The 21,592-nt window shown below is 40.3% G+C and overlaps 1 protein-coding gene across 1 annotated transcript in view; it reads left to right on the top strand.

Annotated features, from left to right (window-relative positions):
- Positions 1–21,592, top strand: part of Hsd17b12 (hydroxysteroid 17-beta dehydrogenase 12) — a 131,745-nt gene that overhangs the window by 96,752 nt on the left and 13,401 nt on the right. Inside the window, exons 5-7 of the mRNA XM_028879005.2 lie at positions 3,595–3,659; positions 4,459–4,503; positions 15,949–15,983. Coding sequence (XP_028734838.1) covers positions 3,595–3,659; positions 4,459–4,503; positions 15,949–15,983 — 145 coding nt within the window. The remainder of the gene's footprint in view (positions 1–3,594; positions 3,660–4,458; positions 4,504–15,948; positions 15,984–21,592) is intronic.

Raw genomic sequence — 21,592 nt, 5'->3', positions numbered from 1 at the left:
GTGTTCTCTCTCAGCCCCACCTCTTCCATTGGGTTCTGTGATGGTTGATCTTAATTCCCAACTTGATAGAAGACAAGCATTTAAACATACCTTTGAAGGATTATTTAGCCTCTGGGCATGCCTGCGAGGAATTCATTGAGGTGGAAAGAACCATCCTAAAAGTGAGTGGCTCTGTTTCCCTGGGCTGGGTCCTGGACTGTTTAAAAAGGAGGAAGTGAGGTGAGCATGTCATTCATCATTCTGCTTCCTGACTATGAATGGATGTAGTGTGAGCAGCTGCCTCCAGCTCCTCCCACACTCATTTTCCTGCCTTGCTGGACTGTGACCTCAAACAGTGTGCCAAAATAGATCTTTTCCCCCTTAAGTGTTTTTTGTCAGGGTATTTTATCACAGCAACATGACCAGAGATAAAGGTGAGCTTCTTCAAGTGTTAGGAAGTATTCAAGGCCTGGAGCTGATTACTGGGACAGTGAGAATTTTGAAGTTCCACAGATGGCTTTGGTTTCTGAATGAGATGATGTATTCACTACTGAAAGGGTTTGCAGGCCCTGAGGTGGGAGCAGCAGCACAGAACTGTGTGGTTCCTGGATGAAGAAGCTACAAAACTCACTGACAGTGCAGCTTTGATTCTAATTTAAGGTTCCACCCATTAGAAGAGATTTTTTGACTTTCTGAATAAGGTTAGAACAACTTGTGAGGTTGTGTTTGTGAATCCTGTAAAGCATCTTGTAGTAAGTACATAAGGTGACGGCACTGCTTGCCCCCATTCTTAAGGAGATTAAGCTGTAATGGGAGTAGTTCCGTCTCTCCCTCCTACCCACAGCACTTCCTCTTCCTTCAGCATCCTGGAAAGCTTCCTATCTGCTGTGGTTATTGCTGTCACCTACTGTCTCAAAATAAAACTGCAGTGGGTTTGCTTTTTCCAAGAGATTCCCAGTATGTGCACTTAGGGAGAAACAGTTAGGAAGAGTGTGATGGCTCTCAAACTTTCCCTCAGAAGATGTTGATGGTGCAGCCTGCTGAAATGATCAGATTTGTTAACACACACATGTACACTGAGTCCCACAAATGGGCAGTTAAAGTCGGATGGTTAAAGGGAGGAGTGGAGGAGGAATAAAGGTAATTGTGGAGGGGTAGGAAATGATTTTAGAAGTACTGAGTAGTACAGAAAAGAGATAAAGGCCTATGATAAAATTCCTCCAGCTGTAGGCGTGACACCTGATTTTCAGTCTCATCTGTGATTTGAGTAAGAAAGTGGAAGGTGATTCTGTCCATCTTCAGTGGGTCCGGTCTTTAAGTAGTGATGATGACTACAGAGCTTCATCCAGTATCTGCTGACTCCAAAGTGCCTTGAATATAAAATTCCAGCATCCCAGTGTACTGTGTTTGGAGCTTCTCTTTCCTCAGATCTGAGAAGAACAACAGTTGTTCACAGCGTTATGAACCCATTACTCTCTGGGAAAGATGATAGTTAGCCTGCATGCTACTGCAGAAGACGTCGTATACAGGGAGGCAGAGGGCTCAGGAGTCCTGGTGCCTGCTGTGCGTTTTGACATCTGTTTTTTCCTCATCCAACTCATAAGCCTAGACTTGATGCTCTGAAATCCCCTTCCAGATTTCACAGTTTTTGTTGGGCACTTAGGATACTTAACACAGTCCTCCTACACGATGGTTTATTACTTTGGATCAAAGAGTTGTTTTTTTCTTAATGCCGCTCTGTTGAATAGATTTCCCCATTTTTGTTGTATGAGCGACAGCGCTGCTAGTTTTCTTTGCTCAGTTAGCAGAGGCAGGTCAGAAAGCTGTCTACTGTTAATACTTTAACCAGAATCACAGTCCCCAGCTTGCTGAGTAGTTATTTATGTGCTTCCTTAGTTCAGTTTTGTGCTTGTAGCACATGCTAAGATTGCAAGTCAACTGTTCTACTTACAAAGTTCTAGATTTCAGAATAATAACAAAAATAGCCCACTAGTTTTGGCTCTTAAAAGATTTACAGTTATACTTTTAATAATTATAAACTATTTATCCTTTACAACTCTGCAGTGGTTGAACTAAAGTCAACTGCTCTTAAGGCCTTACCTTGGTTTTTGAATTTTTCACATCTTTTATAAAGTGGTGACTGAGACAGTTGATAGAGGGAGGAGTAATATAAAAACAGATCTAGAGCCACTGTTATTAGCTGTTCAGACGTTCTCCCTCTTCAGGTGGGCAGGGATCCTACTCATTGGCTTTCCTGTTTCCAGATGGCTATCAGGGAGCTGTTCAAGCCATCCTTACAGAATTTTGCAAGGAAAATCTGAAAGCTCAGACTCTAGTGATAGACCTAGCTAAATATGGAACACTGTCCCATTTCTTCCAATTATTAATTTGGTATTAGAAAAGGTACGCCTACAAAGTGACCATAATTTTGTTATCATCTTGCAATGACACTTTTTTCTAGTTCTTTGGTTTTGTTAAACATGCTATCAGTATTTTGTTTCTTTTCCAGTTATTACTGGTCACTTGTCTTGAGTAAATCCCAGATGAAGGTGTGTGGTAGTTTTAGTGATTTAAAGTTGAGGTTCTGTAGTCAAACTTCTGAATTTCAATTCTGGCATGGTTTGCCCTATGATCTTTTAAGTGCTGTGGATTTCAGCTTCTAGGGTATAACTTAGAAATTACCTCATGGGCTTGTTGTGGCAGTTAAATGTAGATAAATAGATAATCTATTTTGTAAGTTAATTAGTTTATGTAAAGTCAGGGATATTTCATCCATCTTGGCAATGTTCCTTATTTCTTGTTTGTCTTTGTCTTTCTGGGTCTAGAGAAACCGCTGATAACTGAGTATTCCACTATAAGACCTAATATGTATAAATCTATCCAAATGATCTATAGTCTTACAGCACCGAGCTGAGGTTAGATGACTCTGAACGAAGGAGGGTTCGAGGAAAGCCTTCCCTGGACTGTTTACTAGAGAGACCTAGTCTGATCTGCCCTCCTAGCTCACAAGAAGCCTCGAAGTCAGGCTCTCTAGAAATAGACTGTCATGACGCTGGACACTGTGAAATAATGGATTCTTTGGATTAGGAACCTTTCTCTTCCTACCAGGTTGTAAACCCCATGATATGAGAACCCTTCTCTGTCTGTCTGCCCTTTCTAGTCCCTAGCAGCACATGCTTTGCCTACAAGCATGTGGTAAATATTTGTTACATGACTGAGTAAACTCTTACATTAGCGGTGAATAGGCTGAGATGTGAACTGGACATGACTTGTTCAGGTCACACAGTTTGTGCCATGGCTGTAAGTAGAACCCAGGTTTCCAGTCTCCTGCACTGTGCATTCTCTGTTCATAAAGGTGTAAGGAGCAGAACAATTGATTGACATTATCTACAGATGACTAATACAGAGGAAGAACACACTTTCCAGAGAGCTACCAGGGAGAGGCATGTAGATGGTAAGTACAGAAAGGTTTCATGAAGGAAAGAGCATTTAAACTGGAGTAATGAGGATTTTAGATATAACTTTATATGTAGCATTTTAGTCTCAATAAATTAATCAGCATTTCAGGACATTGGTAAAATAAATGTGCTAGCTAACAATCTTGTCTTATTTCAGTGAACAATGTGGGCATGTCATACGAGTATCCAGAATACTTTTTGGAAATTCCTGACTTGGACAATGTGAGTTTTTCTTTGTTTATTATGGTAACAAAAAGAATGCATGAAAGTATCAGTGAGGCAGTATTGAAGAATGATTCAGATTGAGTATCAGAGTCCAGCTGTCTGCAATTCATGGCTTGACTCTTGTGGGGATGAGCCTAACCGTAGGTAGTTGTTTATTCACTCGCAAATGTAAAATAGGTAGCATCATAGGATTGCTAGAAGGATTGAATGAAAAAAATATTTACACAGTGCCAGGATCAATAATAGCTCTAATTTCATTATTACTGTTTCTATTAGATTAAGATAGCTCTATTTTAAGTATTGGGACATCAAAATTCAGTTTAAAAACTCATAAATATGTTAATATATAGCAACATAGTTGATTGAAATAAACTAGCTTTACCAAAATGAAAGCTGCAGCCTTGTTACATGCATAATCCTTTAATGAAAACTAAGAAGTCACATCCCTGAAGGACCATGTCAGTTTTTAAAATCAATTGAAGCTCTTAACTTCAATCATCTCCACTTTCCCTATTAGTTGAGAGGAAATTACTAAGTGTTTTATTTTGGATTTAATGTGTCTCTTCACTTTCAAATTTGACTTGTGCATTTACCTTACACTTTGCATATTAGTATGAATTGCTGCTTTTGTTACACATATTATAACATTGAGATAAAGCAAAAATCTACCTCTTGACCTCAGCTCCCATTGTATTTACAGTTCTTTGCAGTATCTGAAGAAGCTTTCCATTTGTCTCCCCCAAAGTGTATTTGTAACATCATTACTTTCCTAATTAAGTTATCTAATTTTTTGCAGACCATCAAGAAACTGATAAATATTAATGTTCTTTCTGTTTGCAAGGTAAGCAGATTTGTTACAAATCTGTCAACTTTTTTTTGGCTCTTTCTATCTAAAAACACTGATACAGAGTCTGTTGGCTCAACTTCTGTCAAGTCTCATTTACCATATGTATTCCAGGTGAATGTAGTCTGTTTCCTTAAGTCTCCAGGAAGCAGAAAGAACTGCCCCCAAACAGGCTTGTCTTAGTTTGCTTTCTAACAGTCTTACAGTTCTCATGAGTCTTCTGTGCACGTTCACCATGGTACGTACCAGGACTGACTGCAAACCTAGCTCAGGTTAAAGGCTGACTCTCCTGAGCCACTTGCTCATGCTGACTTGTTTTCATTCTGACATATGTAATAGCCACTGTTATGGGAAGTCAGGAGTCTGGAAACCAATGAGTGTAGTTTTTAATAACTGTACATAATAACCAGCCAGGATAGCCTGGCATGGTGGCAAATGTTTTTCATCTCAGCCCTGGGAGGCAGAGACAGGCAGAGCTCTGTGAGTTCAAGTCCAACCTGGTCTACATAATGAGTTCTAGGCCAGCCAGGGCTGCATAGCGAGATCCTGTCTCCAAAACAAAATAAAACAAGATCAACAAAGGTATCCAGCGTGGTCACTTGTTGCTCAACATGTGTTATAGTCATATTACTCAGTATATATAACACAAGGTTACATTGTGACTCTGCAGAAGGAACTCTATGCTGGAGAGTATAAACACCTAAGCTCTGCTTGCACAGGAGCTATGGAGGTTGCTACTGAGTTACATACACCAGATGAGGGGGAGGTGTTGCCAGAGGCTGCGTTCCCTTGAGCAGTGTCAGACACTTAAATGTGAGCCTTCCTGTAGAAAGCCGCTGCTCTGTTAGTAACTCATGTATGCTAGTTTATTTAAGGAAGTGAGAAGTAGTTTACGTCGGAACTATTCAAAATGATAAGATAAATACAAATAAGAATTAAATGTTGTTTCACTTTATGGTGGGATCTTGGTGTTTTTCTCTATTGTGAATTTTCAAGAAAAGCTACCTTCATGTCTTCATATCTGAAGAGAAACCAACAATGACCTCACGTGGCTGGTTTAAGTCCAAGAACCTAATGCTATTACACCTTGCCTGAGTTTTCATGTATGGCTTTGCTTTTCCCTGTGTAATATAAAGATTTGGATGTGTTAATTCAGTGCTTACAGCTAGCTGACATTGGTTAGATTATTACTTACAAAGCACCTCAAATGTAAATGTATCATGTGATAAAATGGCAAATGTTTTTGTTAAATAAATACTAAACTGTATCTTCTCCCTTGTTGTGATCAAGGGTTTCCTCCCCACTCCATCTCGTGTGTGTGTGTGTGTGTGTGTGTGTGTGTGTGTGTGTGTGTGTGTGTGTGTGTGTATTGTTCAGCTTTTATATAAACTGAAGTTTAAGAAAGCAGATGAGTCACCAGTGGAGATGTGAGTAGATGGAAAGCAAGGTCCACATTTGTGAAACTGATGGTTTCCAGTGTGGCTAATAGGAGTATATTATATAGTTTTAGGGGCATTTTCTTTACCAGATTCATATAAATGTTCAGGATAATTAAGGAACTACCATTTTCAAGCCATTCTAGTCTTGGGGTAAATTACTTTTTCATTTTAGTTTTCGTCTGTAAATTGAAGATATTTCTCGTATCTCAGTGACTTGTTTGAATGAAGCCAGGTAATGTCTTTAAAACTCAGAGTTGGGGGTGTGGCTCACTAGATAGAGTGTGTGCCCAGTAGACACAAAGCCCTGGTCAGAACCTAATAAAACCAGGCATGGTCACGTAGGCCTTAGGAAGTGGAAGAAAAGGTAGGAGGACCAGAAATTGAAGATCCTTCTTGGCCAGACTGAACTACATGAGACCCTGGAGAGAGAGTCAAAGCGAAACAGAGATAGACAGACAGACAGACAGAAGCAGGGGTAGAGGGAAGGAGAGAGAGAGAGAATGTTATTATTTTTTATTAAACTCAAAGCTGATATTTTTTACTAAATACATGCAATAATGATTTTCTTTTATTTTTTAGAAGACAGAGGTTTTTAAATAAAAATTGATATATTGTTCTGTTATTTCTATATCTTGTTGGATTTCCTTTTAAAATGAACGGTTTTACTGTTCTGATTTTTTTTTTCTGATTATTTTTTAATGTGTGTATTTGGCCAAATGCTTGAAAATAATGAGTGTTAAAGCAGTGTGAGGTATTTCACAATATATTGTCCTAAGTTAATGAGAAAGCCTCATTTGAGTACTTAAGCTTTATGTTGTAGAATTTTTTTTTTTTATTTTTTTTATTTTTTTTGGTTTTTTGAGACAGAAACTCTCTGTGTAGCTTTGCGCCTTTCCTGGAACTTACTTGTTAGCCCAGGCTGGCCTCGAACTCACAGAGATCCGCCTGCCTCTGCCTCCCGAGTGCTGGGATTAAAGGCGTGCACCACCACCACCCAGCTTGTTGTAGAATTCTTAATACCAGCTATGGGTTTGTCTGCTAATAACTTCTATTCTCTGTCAATCAGCTAGCTGTTTAGGGTTTTACTGTGGATCTAGTCTTTTCTCTTACAGTCCTGCTTGCTGACACTTCATTGTTGGCACTGCTTTAAAATGTTGGCCTTCGGATTTCCACAACATGAAGTTTAGGCTAGCCATCTGTAGAATACTAATGATAAAAGGCCAAGGTCTTGCCCTTAATCCTGGAGCTTGTTCAGCTCCACGGCCACAGACCATGTCCTTCACACAGCATCTTAGCATAGATTAGCATGTCATCCATCTCATCCTTGCTTAAAGACCAAATAGTACTATATGCGTCATGGATAAAATAGCACAAATCCAACAGCCCTGCAAAGTAGCTAGCCCATTTTAAAGTGATGGTAAACACCAGGGGTCATGATGCATATCTGTTAATCCCAGGACTTGGGGGACTAAGGCAGGTGAATCAGGAGTTTGAAGCTAGCCTGGCCTACATTGTGAGCCCCTGTCTCAAGAACAGAGGAGAAGAGGGGAGGAACTAGGAATGGGACACTGTTCCTAATATCTTAGGCACAGTGTACCCCCTCTTTATTCTCCTCTTCCCCATTCTCTTTTTGGATTGGCATAGGTTGACTGGTTTCCACCCACTGGCTTCATAGACACAGATGCTCAGTTTAAACACTTGTGAGCCATACAGAGGGGAAGCTTCACCAATAGAAGATTTGGATATAAGCTTAAAATGTATACAAGCCTTCTTTTGCAGACCAAATCCTGTTTTAAAAGCACTAAGGGAGTTTACTGTTTATAATACTTCCTAAATAAGTTGAATAAACATCCTTTAGTCGGTCTTAAGTGTGGATCTAAATTTTCTTATATCATTGTGATGTAAACTTTGAATGGAAAAGCATTCAGAATTCCTGCTTCATGGTGCCCATTGGCTCATGGAGCATGGTGCGCAGTTGGTTTGGTTTGTTGTACTGTGGATAGGATCGGTAAAATCACTTCCATGGTACCATGCAGATGTGAAAATGATTTGATTGGAGCAGTGAGAGTGGTTGAACTGTGGTAAGCCAAGAGGCAGAAAATGACATGAGGTCAGGATTGTACAGGAACTCAAGTGTTCAACAGATAGAGAATCAGAGAGAGCTGCAGAATCCAGCATATGTATGTGTAAGATAGTGCTAATGGTAGATATGACACACATTCAATTTTCTATGGCATATGTGTTTATCTTCTTTATACCGGGGAGGGGCATTCCCTGTGGGGAAGCTTTGTGTGTGATGCCCCTGAGTTTAGGCTCTTAGGATGCTGTGATTTGCCCCAGAAGCTCTTTTGATGACTTGTACCTATTGTTCTTTAACTGACTGCAATTTGTTGCCAAGGCCAGAACCACATTTTCAGTAGCAATGACTGCTGGGAGCCTTGGGGTAACTTAAAGGAGATGAAAACTGGTCTGGCTACAGGAGCTTAGGTTTTCTGGTGGTTGGGCATCAGAGGAGCTAAGGCACAGGTGTCTAGCCTGAAGCTGCAGTAAATGGATTTGGTAAGATAAGAGCAGTCCCTCGTCATCATCAGGTTCATCTTTTTTATGTCTTCACTAAATGATGTGGTAGAGAATAAGGAGTGTACCAGGAGATACTGGGGAAATCAGCTTGCCTTGTGATTTGGGGTTCATGCTCAAAATTAGAGGTAGAGCTCCCGTGTCTTGTTGGAAGGTTCATGTGCTCTGCCCTGTGTGAGTAGGTCAGGTGATTGTAAAAATCATGTAAGCCCTGCATTATAATAGTAAAATAATCCTGAATGCAAAGGAGTTTCAGGTTATCACTGGATAAAGAGATGATCTAGGAGAATATCGGGGAAGAAATATTAACCAGAGCTGTTGTGGCTGCAGACCCCTAGTGTTTAATTGTAAACAGCTCTCCCAAGCCACTCAACAATCGCTGATTACTTTATTTTTGAAAGATTTATTTATTTTGTGTGTGTGTGTGTGTGTGTGTGTGTGTGTGTGTGTGTGTGTGTGTGTCCCTCCCTGGGTTTGTGTACCCCATGAGTGCAGGAACCCATAGAAAGCAGAAAAGGGTGTTGGAATCCCCAGCACTGAATGGTGTTAAACCACCATGTGGGGGCTGGGAAGCAAACCTAGGTCTTCTACAAGAGCAGTGAGTGGTCTTAACCACTGAGAGAGCCCTGTCTCCAGCCCTGGTTTCTTCTTTCCTTTTGAATCTTTTTCCGTGGGGCTCACTTCATTAGTCTTTGCCTTCACAGGGATTCTTTAAAGCCTTGTTGTTTGTTTTTCCAATGCTGCTCTCAGATCCTCTAGGGATTAAATTTAGCCTTGTTTTTGTTCCCTGTACAGCAGGTAAGTGGTAGAAGTTCTGTAGAGGTGGCCAGGGTGGCAGATAGATAAACTAGAAGAGGAATCCTACCAGATAGTGGTTTCCTCCAGTTTGAGATGTTCCGTGACTAAAATCCCAGGTAAACCTCCTAAGAACAATGACCCTCACTTCAGAAACAGTGTGATTTAGAGACAAACTTGAGGATATTGAACTACGCTCTTGTCAAAGAGCTCCTGTTTTGTGCCTGGTGGGATTTCCCCCCTAGACTACAGAGAGTTTACAAATGAAATTGTTAAACTGCTATTGATTACTGCCTGGAAAACGGGAGTGGAACCAGAGCTCCAGAGGCAGGCAAGTAGAAGGCTGACTTCAACTGTGGAATTCTACAGCAGTCCAAAGACAAAGCTGACCCTACTCTGTACCATTTGTTTCAGATTTGATAGCTGCTTTCACTATCTTCCACTTTTGGGGTTCTCTTCCTATTTCAAGCTAAACTTGTCCTTTGATTGTTGAAATCGTCATTTTAGGAGCCTCAGGAAAAGATAGACACTTCTCTGCTTTCCAGATGAGCACTGTCCACATGAGAGAACCTTAGCTACTCACAGCACCTGCCTGCCTAAGAGAGGCAAAAACATTCCTTCCAATGCTCCTCACACCTGAAGTTCTTACTGGTGTTGGTAAATAAGGTAAAAGCTGGAAAACTAAGACTTCCATCCTATCAGAGGGAATATTCTAACCTTCTTAATTACCTTCTTTAGAACAGAGAAGACAATGCATGGTGGTAAAATTTATGAACACCTCCACTTGAGTGAATGCTGTTGCGTTTTGATAGTTGCTTTATTGAAGAATAGAAAGGAGCAACCTTAAACAGAGAATAAAAAGTTACCTGTTTCTTTGTCAAACTCAACCAATATATGACTGGAAATCTTGTCTTCTTAGGGCTGGAGGGCCAGCAGTCTCTGTCTCTTCCGGACTGTTAGGCTTGGAGTCACTTGGGCCCACGGCACACTGCACGGCCTCCCTTCGCCCTGCAGTGCTTGCTGTGGAGCTGTTTGCACATGAGCATTGGCACCGTGACCCGCTTGTTTCCTGCCTTATGCTAAGCAGTGCACAGCTGATGTTTTTCCTACAAACAGATGAATGCATTTCCAAAATTAAAATTTCTAGTTCTTTAAAGAATCACACCCTACAATGGTGAACAAGTGTCAGTTGAAGTAAATTGTGAGAAATTCTTAGGTCGGAGGTTACAGGCAATTGTCTGTGGCTAGATATGGCCTACCAGTGTCTTTTAGTTGATTCAGTTTTCAAAAGCAGAAAGCTTCACATTCAGATTTATAGTTTCTCTTGGGAAAACTCTAGAAATCATGGAAACACACCTCAGGAGCTGCGTAGCAGAGAGAATGTGAGAGGTTATGCCTTGCTTCTCTAGCTCACAGCAACCTGTGATCTCTGTTGTGTGATTGGTGCTTCTAGATGTGTGAGTGTGAGTTCCCTTCCAGGTAGCTCCATGTCTTCAGGCTACTCGAACTGAGCAGTTGCTTAGTGGACTTGAAGGAGTGGAGTGGCATGGACCAAATCAACTCCTCCGTCTTAGTCCATTTGCAGCTGATGTAAGAACAAAAACACCTCTGACTGTGTTGGATATAAAGAGCCAACGTATATTTCTCACCTTTTGGGAGTGTGAAAAGTTCAGGCTGAACGTGCTAATAGTGTCTGAAGAGGGACCCATTTCTCATAGCTGGTGCCTTCTTCCTGTGTCTTCACATGGTGAAGGGGGAAGTAAACAGTTTTCATCAGGTCTCTGTAAGTAAGGACATCAGTCTCAATCGGGAAGAGATTGTCCTCATGATATAAATAATCATCTCCCCAAAGTCCCCACCTTTAGTATACTGATGAGCTTTCCACTTATGAGCTTTGTGGAGACACAAGCATTCTTGGGGTTTTCTGAAACCTAAATAGAACCTTGAGAGGTGGCTCTCTTTTCCAGGTGAGTGCTGTCAGAACAGTATTGCCTGAACTGCCCGTTACCCTCAAAGCCTTGTTAGACACTTTTGAAAGGCTGTTTTCTCCTGCTGTGTCATCATGTCTGCATTGTAGGCCAGCTACCAAAAGAGCCTAGCGCTGTGCCTTGCCCACGATGTAAGTGTTTGGGTGACTGGCCAAAGGGTGGAGAGCACCAGAGCACTCATTTTCTCTTTCTTCCATGGATATGCCTCAGGCGGGAACACAGCATCAGTAGGGAGCCTCGTATTAGTTTGTAAATCTGTGAGAAGAGTTTTATTCCTCAGTCTAATTGTATTTAATTTAGGAATTTGCTAGAAATGTATCCTGATATTCTCCTCCCATATAACATTAGGAGATTAATAAATCCTAAGTAGGATGTGTCCTTCAACACTGATTCCCCCACCCAAGGCTTTTCTGGATGAGGATATTCCAAGATAATAGAGTCTTATTCATTTTGAATCTAGCTGTCCCTCTGCTACTTAACATTTTCAAATTACTGGTCAACTTAGCCTTTTGGGATGGCAGTAACAGGCTGCCTCAGATACAGTGGAGGCAGAGTATTTCCAAACTTCAGGACGATACTTCTTCCATGGCTTTCTTCCTCCGAAAATGAAGACACCCTTGTAGATTTTCATAGGAAAATGAAAACATGCAGTGTCTTGGACTTTAGGAATCATCTTCTCCTTTCAGTGTCTGTCACTTTTAAGAAGTTGTCACCTTGTTTGGGGGGAAAAAATGATAGAAGTACTTACATAGTCAAGTGTTACACCTTGGGAAACACCAGATGAAACTCATTCTTTCTAATCTTTGTTTAGAATATGTAAATTAGGGCTTTAGGTTTGGCATTGTTAACAAGCAACTCTACGTTCTGGGAAGTTTTTTCCCCTTTTGTTATATTTTAATGTAGATCAAAGTGAGATTTATTGGACAAGGAAAAGCTCTATTTATGGCCTGGGGCAACATTCCAGACTAAGAGAACTCTGAGCTTCCTGAAAGACTTAAGCATCAAGAAAAGGCAAAATCAAGTAATACTTACAGATCTCTGAGTGCTCTAAAAACTGTATCTAATTAAGCTTCCCACCCCCTGTGGCGTAAATACTCTGTTAGTTATACAGGTGAGATTCTAAGAATTTCTAATTAAGCTATGTTCCCACTTCCTCACCTCCATGGAGCTCAAATTATACAGTTTGCCAAAGGATGTGTGTACTGTGTCATTCTGGTGTGGTTTCCAGTAGAGTTCTCGGCTCATTTCTCAAAATGGGAGGGGGGGTATTGTAGAACATTATTGTTAATTCTTTACAACTACACTATGATTTTTTTAAAACTTGCTCTTTATTTCAGTTGAACACTTGTTTTAGATTTTTGTACGTAAGAAACTGTTTTCTTCTAAATTGGACAGGTCCGTTTCTCAGTGACCTGAACACAGACTTGATTGATTTAAGCAGGTTTCTTTGGAGGAATAGTTAGAGCAGAGTTAGGTGGACGAAGTGGCCGTAGGAGACGGCCCAGTTTGCTTGTGAAAAGCCTGCCTTCATGAAGCTGAGCTTGTATTTGGGGGCGACTTGTTCTACTTCTTTCCCTAGTCACGTGTAGTAGGACACAAATTTTATTAAATCAAGTGTCTTAAGTTTGATTAGTTGATCTTTTTCTTGAACTAGGACCCTGTTATGTAACTTGGGCTGGACTGGAATTTGGTGTAGGCCAGGCTAACTTCGAACTCATGATTGTGACTCAACATCTTGAGTACTGTGATTAAAGGTATGCACAGTGTTGCCTGGCTTCTTTATTATTATTATAATCTTTTCACTAGAGCCTTCGATCATTATAGGAGTGTGGGAACAAATGACCAAGTACCAGAAGCTACACGATGTAGAAATGTGTATTCTATCAATCTCCATACCAAAGAGTGGGAACACCTAGACAGCCACCTGGGCATGTAGTTTCCTTATAGCAGCAGGGACTGCTGCTGTGGAAATAAACGGAGAAATACTCAGGCTTTAGCAGTTTTGTTTCCATTAATTTTTTTTTAAAAAAAATAAGATTGTAAGGACTTTACTAATTATAAAAGTACCGCAAGACTGTTGCTAAAAATATTTGAAAGCTATATGAGCACTAAGAAGAAAATAAATCCTGTGTAATCCTGGCCACAGATGGCTACATTTTAATACAACATTTTCAAGGGTTTTCTAGGCCAGCCAGTGTATTTTTTGAGGTATGTATCTCAACTAAATGATTTAATAACAGTGATTGTAATTTTGTATGAGGTAAATGAACTTCATATTTCTTTCCTAGCCAGAATATGTATATCTGTACCAGTAAATATTTCACTCTTGAAAATGAGTATGTGGCTTCCTCCTAGGATTTCTAATTTAAGCTGCTAGGAAGCCATTCATGTATCTGTGTACATTAATGTACTGTATGCCACTTAGGAAATGATGCTAGAGCTACATGTGAGATAGTGTATATTAACTTTTTAGACTCTATAGTGTCTGTCTTATTTTATAGTGTGGATTAATGAAAACATCACTAAAATGTATATGTGTAATTATGAAATACTTGTTTTTCCTGCAATCTTTGAAGTTCTCATTGTTGTAAAAGTTCTGTTGTGGAGACTTCTATCTACTTTGGGGAAAACTGTATTAGATACTTTTCTGTGGTGTGATAAACACCATGATCAAGGCAGCATATAGAAGAAGGAATTTATTTGGATTTATGGTTTCAGAGGAGTAAGAGTCCATCATGGTGGGAAAGTGTGTCATCAAGCTGCAGGCCTAGGGCTGGAGCAGCGAATTCTTAGCCTAAGAGTTCACATTTTAAGCCATACCCAGTGCAAACTGGAAATGACATAGTATTTAAGCCCTCAGAGCTGCTTCCTGTGACATGCCTCCTCTGACAAGGCCCTACTGCCTAAGCCTCCTCAAACAGCTCACCAGCCAGGGAGCAAGTGTCCAAATGCAGGGGCCTATGGGGGACATTCTCATTCCAACTGCCACAGAATGGAATTAAAATTGCTTGCAGTGTATTTGTCGAGGCAACCTCAAGTGAAAAGAAAAACGTCTAGAAGTCACGTTTATTGTTACTATGTGCCTAATATTCTTAACCACCAAACTCACAATTGTGATAACATCATTTTAGAAATCTGTAAAGAGAAACAACAAACTTCCTGGCACAGTAATTATTACCTGCAGATGGTCTGAAATTAGCATATTGAATTAGCTACAGAAACACCATGTGAGCTGTGAAAGGGAGTGCAGATGCACAATGAAATTTCGTAACAATACTTGGTATATGGTATAGATACCCATACATTAAGATACTAGTAAGGCCGGGTGGTGGTAGCGCACGCCTTTAATCCCAGCACTCGGGAGGCAGAGCTAGGTGGATCTTTGTGAGTTCGAGGCCAGCCTGGGCTAACAAGTGAGTTCCAGGAGAGGCACAAAGCTACACAGAGAAACCCTGTCTCGAAAAACCCAAAAAAAGATACTAGTCAATAAATACAAAATAAAATGAGCCTTAACAACTTAAAATGTCCTATGTAAATGTGATGTTAGAGAGAATTTAATGTGAACACAGTAAAGTCTATCTACTTATATATTGAATATTTTTAATTTTTTTTTAGTAAAATCACATCAAGAGTACTTTGTGATTTCAGTTTCTTGATTCTTAGCCACATAATTATAGAGGTTCCTAAAAACTTATGAATTCATAAAATTCTTCTGCTTTGAGTGTTCAAGTTTTGTTTGTTTGGGGTAAATATAAAGAGTTGTTTGGTTGGCTGGTTGGTTGGTTTTGGTTTTTTGAGACAGGGTTTCTCTGTGTAGTTTTTGGTGCCTGTCCTGGCTCTCACTCTATAGACCAGGCTGGCCTGGAACTCTCTGCCTCCTAAGTGCTGGGATTAAAGGCATGCACCATTGCCACCTGGCTTTGGGAGTTTTAATCATCACTTTAACCTAATCTTAGAATTATTCTACTTTCCCAAGGAGATCCCAAATGAAATATTTTAAAATACTGAAAGAATTATCCAGAAACTTCTGTATGGTCAGTTGAAATGGATGATCTTGAAGTATGTTACTGTTCTTGGTTCTAAACTATGGTACATATATATTATGCTTAAGGGTAGCATTTGGGTGCTAAAAGGGTGTGATTGTGGGGGATACTAGTGTCCCTTCAGAGGTCTCTGTTCTGTGCTGTTTGTAGAGTCTCTCTCTCACATGTGTGTGCGTGCACACACACTTGCAAACACATACACACACACACACACACACACACACACACACACACACACACACACCTTTATTCCAAGTTGAGAATGTAGTAACATGTAATGTATTTAAATCTTCATTTAACATATTAGGACTTCAGAGAAGAAGAACCTAGTTCTGAGTCACACTATCATAAGAAGGGCTGCCCATTCGAGCCTTACTTTTCAGACAAGGCTAATCTTAGCCATGTTCACTGAAAACTTTCCCAGTGTGCTCTCCTCATGTACTCCTAGTGTAGTCAAATTCTACGGCATGTGTAAAATAAGTGTCTCTCTGTAGAGTGGTGAGTGGATCCCGACCCCTTCTCTCCGGGGTGGGTGGGTGTCCTTCACTCTTCTGTTGCCTGTGTCCTCAGCCATCATGAGTGTTTTGTTTTTTCTTGCAGGTGACACGCTTGGTGCTGCCTGGCATGGTAGAAAGGTGAGTCACACGCTCACACACAAGCACTGTGGATGCAGAGCTCATTATTATTTATAGGGAGAATCCTTTCTTTGAGAATTTCATTAAAGTGACTAATGAACCTAACTGTGTCTTAGCACCAGGCCAGTCACACAGTGGAGCATGAGTCATTGGTGGAGGAGGCCTTTTCACTAGACTTTTTTATTTCCCTCTCTAGGGTTGTGGTGGTTCCTTTAGATCAGGATTAAAAAGCCAGCCTGAGTCACCATCGCTAACTCAATTGCCTGCTATTCTGAGGGGGTGGTTAGAGTTCCTGGGATATTCCTGGGAATGCCTCCTTAAAGCTGTAGCCACTTCGAGCCTAAATTGGTAGAGTGTCCTGAAGTGAGAGGCATTCCTCTGGTATTTTCATTCTTGCTGGGGGATGGATGCATGAGGGACTAAAGCATAGTGTGAAGTGACCAGATGTCAGACTGACTCTTGGAGGGAAGGCAGTCTACCAGGCTTATCAATGTTCCATTTGGAATTGGGTGCCAGTAGAATACCCTAAATGTCTTCATTTTTGAGAAGTATGTGGTTGCATTTCCACATGTGAGATAGCACGAGTGTAAAATTTAACTAAACTCTGTTTTTGTCTCAGAAGAATCTAAATGTTGCCTAGGCATTCAAAGAAAACCTGCTGAAAAGAGCTGGATTTGAATGTTGGACCATCTTGTCATTTTAATTTAGCGCTCCATCAAAGCTTTGACAGAGGAGGAATCAAGGATCCACTTCTGTTGAAAGACCAGCAAGGCTTGCAGTTTATGCATATCAAATCCCTCCATATGTTGTGCCTCATTCTACCCTGTGGGTGGGAAATGGGGCTTAGACATCCATGTGTTGATCATGTGCAATGACTGATTGAGAAACTGCTTCTCAGCAAAGTTTGTTGTAATTCTGTTTTACATGTACTGATTTGTATATTCTAATTGCCTTATTTTAGTAAAGTTTCCCTTTAAAGCCTTCAAGCTGATTATTGACTGACAGTGGAGTATGCTTCCAAAGATAAGACACGAAAATGGCAGTGATCAAACCATACCAGAACTCTAGAAAAGACAGAGTAGAATCCAATAAGGATGAAATTTGGGCCACAGTCTTAGCCTGAGTTTTTTGACATCTGCAAATGGCATTATAAAGAAATGTTTGGACTTGGAGTAGGGGCTCAGTATTACAGCATTTGCCTAGCATGCCTTGGGTTCCATCTCCAACACCAAAAAAAAAAAAAAAAAAGAAAGAAAGGGAGGGAGAGAGAGAGGGGGAGGGAGGGAGGAAGGAAGAAAGAAAATCAAAGTTGTATGCCATAGAAACGTTATGAAGGAAATTTGAAAGGGTATTGGTGAAAGCTATATAAAAGGAATAATGGTTATGAAGTCATTTCCTGAAGCAGAAAGTACTGGATCCATAGAATGACAAGCCCAGTGCATTGCATTAATTTAAAGTAACTCTACCCTGTTTAGGTCAGCAGAAGATGGGGACTCAGTGAGATGGGGTGCCATGAAACACATGATGTAGAGACTCAGGGCCATCTCTAGACCTGGCAGTGCCACCAGTTATAGCTGACACTGCATATGGAGAAACAGCATGAAGAGGGGAATTCATGGCCATCCAGCAGAGCTTAGCTTGGGGAATCCAGATGAGTTCAATCCTTGCCTTTCAAGAAATCAAGTTGATTTTAAACTGAGGTTGAGAAATGACCTGGTAGAAAGCCAAGAGAAGCTATGGAAAGCTGGAATCATAGGAGCGGGGATGGTGTTTGTGGTGCTTGCTAAGGACTAGTTAGACATGTGTGTAGAGTTTGTTAATCAGTACTTTGTGTTAGAAGGGACATCTATGCCCAGTGGAGTTTCAGGAGTTAACAGGTATATTAGTCAATATGTGCTGACTGCAGTAACAGATTAATGCCTAACTTTATGGCTTATCAGGGTAAAGATTTATTTTCCCCTTATTTCTCTACCTAGCCACTTGGGGAGGTGTGAAGAGCAGCTAGAATAAAGCACTGTCCTTTAGAAGAAGCCCTTTGTTATTGGTTTCTCTGCCCTCTTCCCTTTCAGTGATTCTATCTCTGGTGTATGAAATTTTTGCCAAATGTTCTAGAACTATAGCCAACCAACTATCACTAAACAAGTATCAATAATCAGACCAAGGTATTATCACCATGCACATAGAAAGTGCATAATTACATTATCGGGAAACTTGCTCTCTCTACTTCCCTGGAATTATAAACATTGTGTACAGCTGGAGCAGAGAGGTGGTTGCCATAACAACCATGGGAAGGCTAAAAATAGCCTCTTTCATATTGTACTGCTTAAGGTGGAATTATGACATGTTATGGTGTTTTAGGGCAGGTAATTCTCTTTCATGTGCTAAATGTTTGCAAACTTTCTTCAACAAAGCAATATTTGTATAGTATGAGCATTTGATTGCTGGTTCTAATTGTATGCCTGACCCCATGTTCCACGATTCTTTTCTGACATTGAGCTCTGTTTTGATAGTTTCTCTGTGTTCTTAGGAGTCAATTAGAGAACTGTCTACACCAATTTCCATTTTCCATCTAAGCTTAGAAAACTCTTTAATGACCGTGCAAGAGTACACGTCTATCTTCTCTCGTGTGTAGTGGAAATGTAAAGAATTGAGATGGAGTCTGTATTTCACAATGCTGTGTCTGGTCAGCAATCTACACTGACTGACCTTCTGGCTCCTCTCCCTTCTTCTCTCTGTTGCAGGGTGGGGCAATGCTGAGGTTTCCTGAGTCAGGTCAGAATTAGTGACTTCTTTCAAAAGAGACTAAACCTCCACAGCACAGTATTTTTTTATAGAGTTGAGGACAGGGATGCTACAAGATCCTGGCGGAATACTGAGGTATTTGGAGAATAAAAGCTTGGCAGTGTTTTAAATATCCAAGTGACAATTAAATGGAGTCTCCTGGGGGCTGCCCAAGTCTCAGGGAATCCTAGAAAGCACAGCTGTAAAGAAGCTGTAAATGCAAGCTGCTGAACTTGACAGGACTGGACAAGCCTATGGATTGGCTTCTGAGAGGACTAATAAAGGAGGTGACTGTGGAGGTGAAGAGGTGTGTCCTTAAGTGGAGTTCATGGTTCTGCTTTGTTTCTGCAGTTCTTGTAGATCCTCCAACTCACCATTACATGATGGCTAGCATGTAAGCAGTGTGATCAATTATGAATATTATATCACAGAAAATGTTGCTTTATTTACTTATCTGATGTCACAGCAAACTAGGAAATGTGTTGAAGTATGGGCAACACAGGTCTTCAGTAATAGAACTTCAGCAGAAGTTCTTAATGTGCTGCCATTGTTCCCAAGCCTCCAGAAAATGAGAGATTAACCAGCTTGGCTTATGTTTGTCTCTGTGTGCAATTAAGCGTAGCCTATTTTGCCCTTCTGCTTGATATAACAGAGTTGTCATGAGCCCGGCTGTGCCATGGAAACTGGTTTGACATCACTGATTCTGTTTAAATGGAGGATTAGAATTAGACAGAGTAGTTGATTGTAAAGATGAGTCCTTTGTATCCCCCAGTCCCAAATGTTCACCCCCATTTCTGCATAAGGAGATACATTATAGAAATTGTGACAGGGCATCCCAGTGTTTGATTTGGGAGGCAGATAAAATGAAATAGAATATTTTTTCCTTCGAGGAGAGAGATTTGAATGCTGTTATTGAGGGTCATAGGAAGGTCTTTGATAGACAAATATGCATATTCTCAACAGTGTGACAGATAGGTAGGTGGGGGCTTTCTCTGTTGTCATTTAGATACAATTACAATTTGGCTGTGTATTTATTTACTCACATCTAGTGCATTCTCATTTTATATAGTACTTTGACAGTCTTAAATATGTTTTGATGTATTTTGAAATATAAATACTTTGTTTTTTATAGAGTACTTGAAATTTTTGACTTAGTAGCTCTACCCACTAGTAATTTCTTTTCTTTTCTCCCTCTCTCCTTTTTCTTTCCTCTTTTGGGTTTTTATTTATTTTTAATTTGTATGTTTCCTCCATGTAGGTCTTTATACCACATGTGGCCAGAAAAACCCCACAGAACCTCCACAGCTCTGGGGTTACAGATAGCTGTGAGCTGCCATGTGGGTTCTGGGAACTGAACCCAGGTCTTTGCAATAATGTCCAATGTGCCAAGTCATCTCTCAAGCTCCTAGAAATTTTCAATCAGAGTAGAATATTTGAGAATCAAAGATCTTAGTTACCTCAAGAAGTAAGTAAAAGAATGACTGCAACATTGTGACATGTTGGATTGTTGATATTATTTTGTAAAATGGGAAAAGAGCTTTTATTATCTTTAAATGACTTTTCCTCTGTTGAAGTCACAGCATTAAACTTTAACCTTTACCTTCAACTTTCTATATAATTTGTGAGTAACCGAATGAAAAAACGTGACTTTTGTTCAGGGTATATGCAGCCGCCCCAGCTAGCACTGTTGGAACAGAACAACCTGGCTCTAAGCAGCAGTGGCAGACTGCAGCTTCAGGGACAGCATAGCCTGCATGTGCTTCAGACAGGCTTTCTCTCCCCTTCCACTGGGTGGTTGAGGATAGAGCAGTTCCTGGTTAAAGGTTAATGTGGAGTGATTGTGAGGTTGGAGTTGCTCCTCAGGAAGCATGGTTGCCTGAGTCACTGCAGCCCTGTGTGTCCACCTCATTGGAAGCCCACCCATCCTAAAGGATATGTATTCTACTGTAAACAGATTCCTTGTGGCTTCTTTTACACAGAAACTACACATCTGTCTAAATTGTGCAGTCCATTCATTTTCAGCGTATTCTGAGCTGGACAGCTGTCACCACACTCTGATCTGAGAATATTTTCAACACTGAAAATGATCATTTGGAAGATGTAGTTCTTGTTCCATTTTTATCGGAGGAACAATCTGATTATAATAAAAGATTCTTTTGTTCCCCTATCATCAAAGGGATTTCTTATAAGTGTATAAAATGAAATGACTAGGTGTTTATTGCTAATTAATCTTTTTTTTTAAACCTAAAAGGGCTGAGATCTAATTCCTGATTTAAAAAAAAATTTTTTTTGCCTTAAAAAAAAAAGGATACCAATATAAGGATAATGTAACGAATACATTAGACACTTCTAACTTAAAACAACCTTAATATCATTCCTAAATTTGAAATTTGATTTTTATCACCGGAATGTTAGTGGGTTTCACTGCTTAGGACAATGTGTGTTACTAATAGGACTTGTGCTTTATAAACAACTGACTAGTCTCTGGTGACACATGAAGCAGAGGGCCCAGACTGCCCTTTGACGGCTGCACTGGCATCTTGCCTAAAGGCTGGCAGATGGAATGGTGACCTTGGGGATTATTTCTTTCCAGAGTTATGTCTAAAATAACTCGTATATGCCATTTAATCATGTTTCCTGTGCTGTTTTACATAAAATGGGTCTAGAATTCTCCTCCCTCGCTGAAATAGTGAAAAAACAGGACTTAGGAATAGAAATCCAGACAGAGAACAGGCTATATAGAAAGGAAGGAAGCTTAGGTGTGAAGCAGAGGTGGGTGGGGTGAGATCACAGTAGCCAGAGAAGAGAGGCTGGGCTGAGGTGGAGGT

Source organism: Peromyscus leucopus, chromosome 4 (genome assembly GCF_004664715.2).
Source record: "Peromyscus leucopus breed LL Stock chromosome 4, UCI_PerLeu_2.1, whole genome shotgun sequence".
Classification (NCBI taxonomy): domain Eukaryota; kingdom Metazoa; phylum Chordata; class Mammalia; order Rodentia; family Cricetidae; genus Peromyscus; species Peromyscus leucopus.
The sequence above is the reverse complement of the archived record's forward strand: the minus strand, read 5'-3'. Positions and strand labels throughout refer to the sequence as shown.